Source organism: Camellia sinensis, unplaced genomic scaffold (genome assembly GCF_055761805.1).
Source record: "Camellia sinensis isolate YWXY unplaced genomic scaffold, ASM5576180v1 Unanchor14, whole genome shotgun sequence".
Taxonomy (NCBI): domain Eukaryota; kingdom Viridiplantae; phylum Streptophyta; class Magnoliopsida; order Ericales; family Theaceae; genus Camellia; species Camellia sinensis.
Window position 1 is genome coordinate 4574819 of NW_028129020.1, and position 11364 is coordinate 4586182.

At 31.4% G+C, this 11364-nt stretch overlaps 1 protein-coding gene across 1 annotated transcript; it reads left to right on the forward strand.

Annotated features, from left to right (window-relative positions):
* The first annotated feature begins 640 nt into the window (after positions 1 to 640).
* LOC145814966 (uncharacterized) lies at positions 641 to 11023 on the forward strand. Its single transcript, XM_082911930.1, has 4 exons — positions 641 to 1107; positions 5828 to 5937; positions 8209 to 8301; positions 10952 to 11023. Exons 1-4 carry the CDS (start codon positions 933 to 935, stop codon positions 11021 to 11023), a joined length of 450 nt encoding a protein of 149 aa, XP_082768056.1. The 5' UTR covers positions 641 to 932.
* Positions 11024 to 11364: the final 341 nt, after the last annotated feature.

The window sequence follows — 11364 nt, forward strand, 5'->3', positions numbered from 1 at the left end:
ATAACTTTTCAAGGAGTTTTAAATATTCTAGTTATTTAATTGTAAAATTAAAGTGATCATCGAATTAGATCACAAAATAAACCCATCGAATTACACAATCCATATATAATTACTGCAGTACCCTTTTTAACTTCTCCCATACATTATGGTTAGTAATAAGATTGTTAAATTATTTTTATAAAAAGTCTTAATAAATATAATTTATATATTAAACAAAATTTAAAATAAATATAAATATATAAAATTATTCCATGCATTGCACGGGTGATAGTCTAGTACAAATAAAAGACAAAATATATGTAAGACATAATATATTTTTTACTAATATAAATACACTTTTATTGAAATCAATAAAATTTTTAATATTTTTATATATTTTCAAGGAACTTTTTACATAGTTTTCAACATTAAATAATACATAAGAAATACTTGTTAGCATTTATCTAATTAATTTTATATTATATTTTGAATTTCTAAACTTTATAATTACGCATGATATTAATTAATTAGTATAAAAAAAAAAAGTTTGTAAAAGTTTCAATCCGTTCTCCAATTTCATATTTTGAACTTCCAAAATTCAAAATCCACGAACCCCTCATTCAAAATGCGCCACCGGAGCCACCACCAGCCCTAATATGCGCACTGCGCACCCCCCTCTCTCTCTCTCTCTACTAGGTCAGCTTCTCTCTCTCCCCTCCATCTTTCTCCAAAATCGGCCTCTCTGCTCGAAATCAATTTCCACTTTTTTGGGTTTTGAATCACCCGATCTCCAAGTAATGTTCCGAATTCTCTTCAATCCTCAAACCTCACCACCCATATCCACCACCACGCTTCTCTCTACTCTCTTCCCAATCATGCAATAATTAAAATCCCCTTTCTTTCTCTTTCTCACTCCTTAACCCTAATCCTTTTTCTTCAAGATTTTCCAAGAAATGGACCCATCTCTTCTCGATGACATAATCAATCGGCTTCTTGAAGTTAGAGGGAAACCCGGAAAGCAGGTGCAGCTATCGGAGTCGGAGATCAAGCAGTTGTGTGTAGTTTCTAGGGATATTTTCTTGCAACAACCTAATCTATTGGAACTTGAAGCACCCATCAAAATTTGTGGTATTTTGCATCAAACCCACTTGGTTCTTGCTGTGTTTTTGAGTTTTGAGTTTTGTGTTTTGGTTTAATTGCTTTAATTATTTGTACTTGGTTTTGTTTTTTTGTTGAATTTGTGCTCTTTTTAGGGACTAAATTGATGGCTTTTAGTTAATGGTTTGTGCCCTATCTGTTTTTTTTATTGGGTTTGTTATGTATGTGTGAGTTAGTTGGAAAGCTTTGTGTAGGGCATGGATTGAATTGCATATCTTTATTGAATTGTTTTTCAGTTTTGGAATTAGTTGAGAGAGTTTACCCTTTTGCAATCAACCAATATCTATGTATTGAATAACAAAAATCTATACCCATTATGTATGTGTGTAGGGCATGGATTGAATTGCATATCTTTATTGAATTGTTTTTCAGTTTTGGAATTAGTTGAGAGAGTTTACCCTTTTGCAATCAACCAATATCTATGTATTGAATAGCAAAAATCTATACCCATTATGTATGTGAGTTAGTTTTCCAATTTCGAATACAATGAGTTCGTTTTCTTGAGTTAGTTGGAAAGTTTTGTGTAGGGCATGCATTGAAGTGCATATCTTTATTGAATTCTTTTTCAGTTTTGGAATTAGTTGAGAGAGTTTACGTTTACCCTTTTGCAATATGTCTGTATTGAAGTAACAAAAATCTATACCTAGTGTTAGTGTCGGTCTTCTGGTATGTTCTAGACATTGTTCACAGTAATGAGTTGTGTTGGGTTCTTATTTTGGACATTTTGACTTTAGAATAGAAATGCACCAGCTGCTCTAACTAATTTGTCAACCCTTTCTAAGTGTGATTTCTATGTTATTTAGGGCTGTGCCTAAGGACATATCGGTTCAAGTAGCTTCTTCTTTTTGATCAATCAAAACACTTCCCATACTGTATAAGCTTCTTCCAAAGCATATGGCTTTTTGGATGAAGATGAGGGTATCTGTACTGATGGGACCTGTTCAGTTTACATAATTTTACTATTGTGAATGTTTATGTATATATGGAAGAGATTGTAAATATTTTAGATAATGTGTGAGGTGGGAGTGCTACAGTTATTTTATACTCATTCTGCTGTGCACGCAGAATCTTTATAGATTGATTATTAGAAGTGCTGATTATGCTCTCTCCCTTCCCTTCTCCCTTGTTCTCTCTCCTTTTTCTATTTAGGGGATTCATAGGGAAAGTGTTATTGCAAGATGTGTAGGTGTGCATGAAACTGTAAATGCAATGGAATGGTCCAGACTTGTCTTTTGATACTTCCTAACTGGTTGTTTTGTTTGATCATAGAGTAGTTTTTTTTCCCAGGTTTTTTATGCACCCAGTACTCCACTGTTGTGGAGCTTTATGTAGGTTATGTGTAGGATGTTGTTTACGACAATGACAAGGAAAATACACTTACCTGTGTGGCCATGTACCAAACTGGGGCTTGAACACTGAATATCCCTCTTTTAGCTGTGCAGCTGATACATAAAAAAATAAAATCCTTCTTTTAATTGTGGCAGGGGATGCTGGTATCTGTTCATGACATTATTAAGAATAAATCTTTTGATTTCCCCCTTCTTTTTGCTTTTTCCTTTTGTCTTTTTGTACTTTTCCTTCTTCGTGTTTTTTTTTTCTTTTCTCCCACATTTCTTTTCTACTAACTTCAGCTAGATGGGCTGCCTTGTCAACTAGGAAGTAGATGCCTTTATTTCAAAATATACATCCGATATTTTTTATAGTTCATCAGTCTCTGGTGTGTGGAAGTGACCATAGCTTAAGTAATGCATCCAAAATCACTGTAGTCTGCTACTATCAATATGGGTGAAGAGATGATTTTTCAAGTGTGTCATCCATTTGGAAAACATGCGGATATATTTCAAATATCAGAACTAACATATAATGAGTGAGATTAATTAGAGATAAATGTTGATTTTTTGTGGCTGATGTATGTTTCAAATTTCAGAACTAGCATATGTTGATGTGACCTTTATAGAGATATATAAATTTGTTTTGGCTCGTAGCCTTTTGTATATGCGGTAATTAGGTGATGTGAATGATTTTTTTGTTACTTTTGAAATCTTCATTGGATTAACTAAGTATTGTGGTTTTAAATGATTGCGAGGAATTTAACTGTTTGTCAGCCTTAAGTTGATGTTTTGGAGGTGATTTTATTATATGCATGGTTGGAAGTTGACACAGCCAGCCTTGATTTTTGTGACTCATATGATATACCTGCTGTTGTTTTGCTGATTAAAATATTAATTGGAAAGGATGCCAATGAAATTTCTTTGTTCTTGGTCACTATATGGCTGTTGTCCTCCTATTGACTGCGTTAGAAAGTGTTAGAGGTTGTGACTCATGTATGATGCATCTTTTGTCTTTTTGATTTGTGTCTTCTTTAAGTTGCCATTGTTGTTTCTAATTTCAATTATGTGGACTTTTCATGTTTTGAAATATTGAAATGCCCCTGCCAGTTGAACATAATTTTGCATTGCGAGGATAATTTGTATGGGTGTATGTGCTGGGCCAGTGGTTGGTGAGTTTTTTGTTCCTATACCTTTCCTAAGCATGAATGGCTAAGGTGATAAACATATTGTGGTAAAAAAAAAATATGATCATCCTAACATTAAGATCCCCTCAACTATTAGCAAATATCACCTTACCGCTTATCTATAAATTCATACATTTTGATCCCTTCAACTATAAAAACTATACAAATAATGTTTAATTGAGATTAATCTCTTATAATTTTATTGGTTCAATTGGCCTCTATTAAGTAATATTCAATAATGATTTAATCAAATAAAATTCATGCCGATCCATTAACAGCTCGGCGAGATCTGCCGTATGACATCCTATGGAGAAATCCTGGCTCTGCCCCTACGTAGCATCATATACGTTGCAGGATACACTTTGTGCTTGTTCTTGGATTTTTCATAGTTTATTCATCCCATTCTTTATCCCTGCTATCTAGAAAACCACTGTGGTCCTTTTGCTGACCTGAAGCTGTTTTTAGTGTTATGTAATTTAAGGAGAGGATTCATTGCAATGGTAACTCAGGAAGCAAACACTTTGAATGCTCATGATTGCTTCCAAAGACACTCACACATGTATGCACACATGCACACATTCTACCTGGCTGATCTCTTCTTATTTTCTTGTATTGGTTAGATGCAATTAGTCTATATTGTTGACGAACCTGATTGAATAAATACATTCCCTCCTTTCAATCCTTGTAGTATGATGCTGTTGGATGGGCACCAAAGGAGTATAATCCAGACAATAAGCAGCCCTCTGGTGGGCAGGAGCCAAGTGGTGGAGAGGTTGCAGGTCCAAAGGATGCTTATTCATTACAATCTGGCTTTGTTTGGGATGAAGCATCTGGCTATTATTATGATGCTTCTTCTAGATTCTATTATGATGGAAATACAGGTATTTATTTATTTGGAAGCTACATTTTAGTTGTTGTTTTCCTCATTGTTACTATAAAAGCTGTCTTGATTTTATGTTTATGCATAATATAGGCAAATGTTGCAAGTGTTGTATCATGTGAGCCATAGCCCCCGTGATATCAATGTTGTGTTCTATAAGTGAAAGTTTTGATATGTGTCTCTCATGCAATTGGATTGGTGCACTAGTGTGGCATCCTAAATCTTTAACAATCTTATTCAGTGTGCATCAAATAATTAATTTCATTAATCATTGGTCTTGTGGTGGCGTTCAATTTTTAAAGGGCCTCTGGTTTGGATTTTTGCAGTCAACTGACCATTACATTGTGACAGCATTTCTATTTTGGAGTTTATGGTTGGCTTGGATTGCTCTGCATTTATTGATGGTTTTCAATATGGATTATTTTAAGAAAATATAATTTTAGTAATTGTTACAAGGTTTTTTATATTTGAAATTTTGAGCAGAGCCCCGATATTTCTACACTATTCAGAGAGATGAGAGGAGAGACATCACTCAATAGAATTGTACAACTTTGAGAGCAGTATTTGTTGGGTGCTGCTAACAAACCTATCCAATATACTGATGGGGGATCTTTCTTCCAAATTTTGAGGTTTACAGAGGGTTAATTTGTGGAGATATACAAAAGTTTTCATGAGGAATATTTCTTGAAAATAATTAATATTTTTGTTTTATAAAAAATATTTACTCCTACCAATTTCTTCTTGTGTATTTATTGTCGGTTCATTCACAGATGTCATTTCTCATGAACATATGGAGTCATGGCCACAAGAAGCCTTAAACCCCCCAACTCCATGATATTGTCATAAACAGAGTGAAATGATGATATTTTATAATGACATTCGCAACTTCTCAGATAGAAAATGTCATTATTGTTTTGATTTCAACATCTTCTTGTTGTTTTATAATTGTGAGAAAACTTGTGAAATATTCGTATATCTTCATATTCTGTTTTATACTCTGAAAATTCAAAACAATACTAATCAATGAAGGCACGGTTTGTTAGTTAAAATTGGGTTAGTGGTAAACAAATATGTAACATAAAGCATATCTATGATAATATGTATTCTATTTTTATGCAAGCATGCTTTATTTTGCTGCTAATGAACTGGACGGGTACTAGTGCTAGTGGAGTAGACCAAATAGAATTTGGTCTAGTTTCTGATGAAGATCAATGTTTTATTTATTTATTTATTCTTGTGTTTTGCAGGATTATATTATTATTATTATTATTTTTATTTTTTTTATAAATGTGCAGGATTATATTATGATGGTAACAATGGGGTTTGGTATTCTTATGATCACCAAACTCAGCAGTATGTCCCCTACTCTGATCAGAGTGACAATAAAACAGCTGGAAAACAAAATGTGAGATAAATTCTATACTTTTATTACTATTATATTCATGATACTTGTACATCTTCTTTATATTATCTAATTGTTTGTAAATAACCTCTTGCAATTCAATGGAAAAAAGACTTACACGGAAACCGAACTTGATGAAGTGCGAGTTGAATGGATTAATTTCGTACTAAAAAATATGAGTTGAAATCCAATGTAAGTATGATATAACTTCCGTTATTTAAATTGCTAATCAACAATTTCTTTAGTTGGTAAGGAATATATAATCACTTCAAGATTTCATTTTAGATTTGTTGATTCTATGTATATTTGGTTTTATGACTTTAAAATATCTGCTCATACATTGAAGATTTTCATTTTGGATTTATTGATTCTATGTATATGTCATATTTATATATGGTAATCCAAACATTTTATACTAATAATAATCAAAGTTGTTATTCATTTTCTATTGATGCAGTAGATGACGAGTCAGTGTGATGAGAAAATGTTCGATTTTGTCTTTTGTAAGACAAGAACAATCTCTACAAAAAATATTAAGTTTATTCATATGCTTCTAGTGGTTTCTGAATTAATTTGTGTTTTTTATTTTTTCAAGTCAGAAATTTCTCGGAGAAATGCAAAATATGGTCAAAGAATTCAACAATTTCATTTTTTCAAGTTTTTTTTATTTTTTAATATATGTAAGCACAGTTAAATTTTTTTTATTAATTCCTTTGTATATATTTTTAAACATTTAACTTTCATTTATGAAATATATGACGTTATTCCATTCAATATATGGTTGTGATTCAAAACATAGTATATAGTGCGCATTACATTCTTCAAATACATATAACGTGTGATCTTATCTGATTATTAATCACATGTTTTATTAGATATTAATCACACTTAAAATCTGTAAAAAATGTGATCTAAATATTTTTAATCACACTTAAAATGTGTGATCTAAATGTTATTAATCTCACTTAAAATGTGTGATCTAAATATTATTAATCACACTTAAAAGATGCGATCTAAATATTTTTAATCACACTTAAAAGGTGTGATCTAAATGTTATTAATCACACTTAAAATGTGTGATCTAAATATTTTTAATCACACTTAAAAGTTATGATCTAAATATTTTTAATCACACTTAAAATATATGATCTAAATATTTTTAATCATACTTAAAAGGTGTGATCTAAATGTTATTAATCACACTTAAAATACGTGATTAAAAATGACCCATTTTAATCACATTCCCAAAGATCACACTTTAACAAAACTAAAAGGTGTGATTAAATAACATACATCACATAAAAAAAGTGTGATTTTTATATGTTTTTGTAGTAGTGTCATTTTACTTTTGTGTATATTTTGTGATGAGGCCTCTCAGAAAGCATTGAGGTAGAAGATCAACAGAGAGCTATTAATTTGGATGAATTGTAGCAACTTCATATTCCTTTGCTTGTAACTTAGATAAAATTTGATTAGAATAGGGAGAGATTTCAAAAAAACTAGAAAGAACACAATCAATTTGCTGTGAAATTCTCTGTGTTCTTTTTTCCTTATCCTCTAAGCATGTAAGTGAAACATAATAAAAACCAAATAAGTGGCAAAATGAGAAAGGGAAACTATTAAACATGGATTGGAAGGCTCACATAATAGGAGATTAATTTATGATTCCTTAAAATGCATCTTTCACATCATAGAATAAAGAACTAAGATTTCAGTTTCTATGATTGTATTTTCTGTTTGTTCTTGAGTTTGGTCTGAAGTTTCATGATAATGGTAAGCAACTAGCTGAGTAACTAATACAGGGTATTAAGACAGAACTTTAGATTTGATATAGTTGTGGAAGAAAGAAAGGGATATGAGTTTGGTATCAGTAATTGTTCCATATCTTGTGAAATGTAAATGGATTTTTTTACAATCTATCTTGCCCATGCTTATATGCCCCCTAATTGTGAACGGTGTAAATTACTCATTTTTCTTTTTTCACCCAGAAAAATTATTTTATAATGAAATCTCAACAAGTCCTCTAATCTATATTTCAAAGAATTTAATGAAACTAGTGAATAATTTAAAACATCTTTTAAGTTGAAATGATATATAGGAAAAGGATAGATATGAACAATGCAATTCTTTATTATCAAGCATTAAATTTGTTTTACTAGTGATACATTTCATTGTTATATTGGCTCATTCTTCCTTACAGGAACAATCAAAAGCTAACATATTTGTCTTACTAATGATACATTTCATTATTATATTGGTCATTCTTTCTTATAGGAGCAATCAAAGGGTAACATCGCAAACAGAGAAAGGATGTATACAAAACACAAGTGTGGTTCTAGGTCAATCCCTGTTAAAGTAGAAAAACTGGTACGTATCCTTGCACTTTAACAATTAAATGGACCAATATAAGTTATATGAACTTACGGCACATTAATGGGATGCACCATTTGTGAATTAGCCTTAAAATTAATTTTTTGTTCTCATAATCTCGAAAAAAAAGTCTGTTAGAGGGGTAAATTGTATAATTGATCTAATTGTAAATTGATGAGCTACTAATGTTTTTAATCTTTTGTATAATTAATTAATTACTAAAGCTTTTAATTTATTTTTTTGCAGATTGGATTGGGGTGGCATTTTTGACGTGCAACAATGATCTAATTTGTTTGAATGTTCATTTTTGTTTGATAAGGATACACATACTTTGTGGAGTTGCATTAGTTATTGTTGGATTTTTGGTAAAATTGAACAAGTTATAACTTTTGGATATTTTGTGGATATTTCACTATTTTATTGTATTAGGATGAAATTATTTGTGATGATGAATGGATATTTTCATTTTGTTAATTCGTAAATGTGTTGATAACAGGTTAGGTTAAGTTGTGATGGAATTGTTATATTCAACAGGTTTCAACATGGACAGGGTTATATTTGTTGAACTAAAATTTAGATTTTGATAAAATAGGTATATAATATGGAAAAAAATATTATGAAATTATTGACAATTTTTCATCCCTAAAGAAGGTTCTTTTGTCTCTTATTTCGCTTAGGTGGATGATTAATTTTGTCATGAATTTTTTATTTCGTCACTAAATGCATTTGTCGTGATAAAAAATATTGTCACATTTTGTCACTATTATCCTCAATGTGTGACGAATTTTTTTTGACATTATTTTATCATTTTTAATGATGAATTTGTTTTTGTCTCTATTGGTAGCTTCTTTGACAAAAAAATTTCGTCTTCGTTTATATTAAACGTGACAAAATTATTTTGTCTCAATTTCTTATATTTATGACAAAATAATTGTCTCTAATTTCTCCTTTAATGACAAAATATTTTATCGCTAATTACTTACAAGTATGTTCTTAACAGAGTGTATTTGAGACAAAAAAATTCGTCACAAATTTATCATTTTTAATGATGAATTTGTTTTTGTCTCTATTGGTAGCTTCTTTGACAAAATTTTTTTGTCTTCGTTTATATTAAACGTGACAAAATTATTTCGTCTCTATTTTTTATATTTATGACAAAATATTTTTGTCTCTAATTTCTTCCTTTAATGACAAAATATTTTGTTGCTAATTACTTACAAGTATGTTTCCAACAGAGTGTATTAGAGACAAAAAAATTGGTCACAAATTTATCATTTTTAATGATGAATTTGTTTTTATCTCTATTGGTAGCTTCTTTGACAAAAAAATTTCGTCTTCGTTTATATTAAGCGTGACAAAATTATTTCGTCTCTATTTCTTATATTTATGACGAAATACTTTTGTCTCTAATTTCTTCCTTTAATGACAAAATATTTTGTCGCTAATTACTTACAAGTATGTTCCCAACAGAGCGTATTGGAGACAAAAAAATTCGTCACAAATTTATCATTTTCAATGACAAAATTGTTTTTTCGTCTCTACGACCCTTTAGCGACGAGGCTTTGGCAACAAAACGGGTGACGAAAAATTTTCGTCGTAATTAGTTTGAGTGACGAAATATATATATTTTGGGACAAATTTGTTTCGTCTTTAAATCCCAAATTTGTTGTAGTGAGGGTTGGCATCTGAGGACGCGCTCTAGCTTAACTATAGCCCAGAACTCTGTGAGTAACAACTGTGTAAAGATATGTTCAAAGATGAATATTTTATGACTGTTAACTGAACTGTTTTCTGAACTGTTACTGTTAACTGAATGAATGTATGTCCTATATTCTGAACTGTATTATGGCATCCTTAGCAACTACTGTTTACTGTTGCTGCTATTGTTACAGAGATCTTTGTCAGTTCCCATGTGGAACCACTACTGTTTACTGTTATGATGGCCATCATTGACTGCTCGGTCTTTTAAGACCTACTGTTTACTGTACTGCTATGCTAATGGATATACCACATATGACTGTTACGACTGAACGATTGAAATACTGATTTAATGAACTGTTTTCATTACTGTAAGGACATTCATTCTTAACCTCTTTATGCATTATGTTATTCACTGGGCTTTAGCTCACTGTTTATATATATATGTAGGTGTTCAGGCACCAGACCGGAGCTAGGAGCGTGGGTTAAACTCCCTTTTTGTCAAGCCAACCACTGTGCCTCACTGCGAGGTTCCGAACCTGCCAAGCTATGGCTTAGGGGTGTTTTAATTTCCCCCGTCTGTCTTTGTATCTGTTTTGTAATAACTGTATAGACTGATAGCACTGTACTGTATTGCCTAACAGGGATTAAGTCCCTGTTCTGATCGACTGTAAATGTTGTATATATTGTTCTGTATTGTTCATGTATATACGTATGAAAAATCTTTTTGCATACAGACTGTCACAGCTCATTGGACACTATTTATTTACTGTTTTGGCTTCCACCATGCCCCTGTACTCTGTATTATTGTCTGACTGTTAAGCAGGCCTTTGGTAATCTCGGATTACTGGCCGGTTACGGTGCTAAACCCATAGGGGCGGGCTTGGGTCGTGACAATACACTATGTATTGCATAGATTGTAATTTGATCTTTTTGCTGGTTTTCGAAGATAAGCCAGTTAGGTACTGCATTATTGGATGCTTCCAATCTTAATCTTTTAGTCATTATGATTGATTTCTAACATCATATTCCTGTTAGTTAAAAGTGGTATTAATTTTTGATATGTTACTTGACTTATGTTCATTTTAGTGTCATCCCTTCTCCTAAAATTCGAAACTTTCTAAGCTACATCATTAGCTTTGTTATTCATAAATCTTGGGATATGAGTCACATTTGCTATCTGAAACTAAGAAAACAAATGTAATGCAACAATATAGTATGGCAACATGTTTGCACTTTGACATTTGAAAATTCCTTTCACTTGGTTGACCACCAATTGAGAATTCCCAAATATATCAACTGCATGAGCTTGTAATCCAATAAGAATTTCCAGTCCCATTATTAGAGCTTCATATTCAGCTT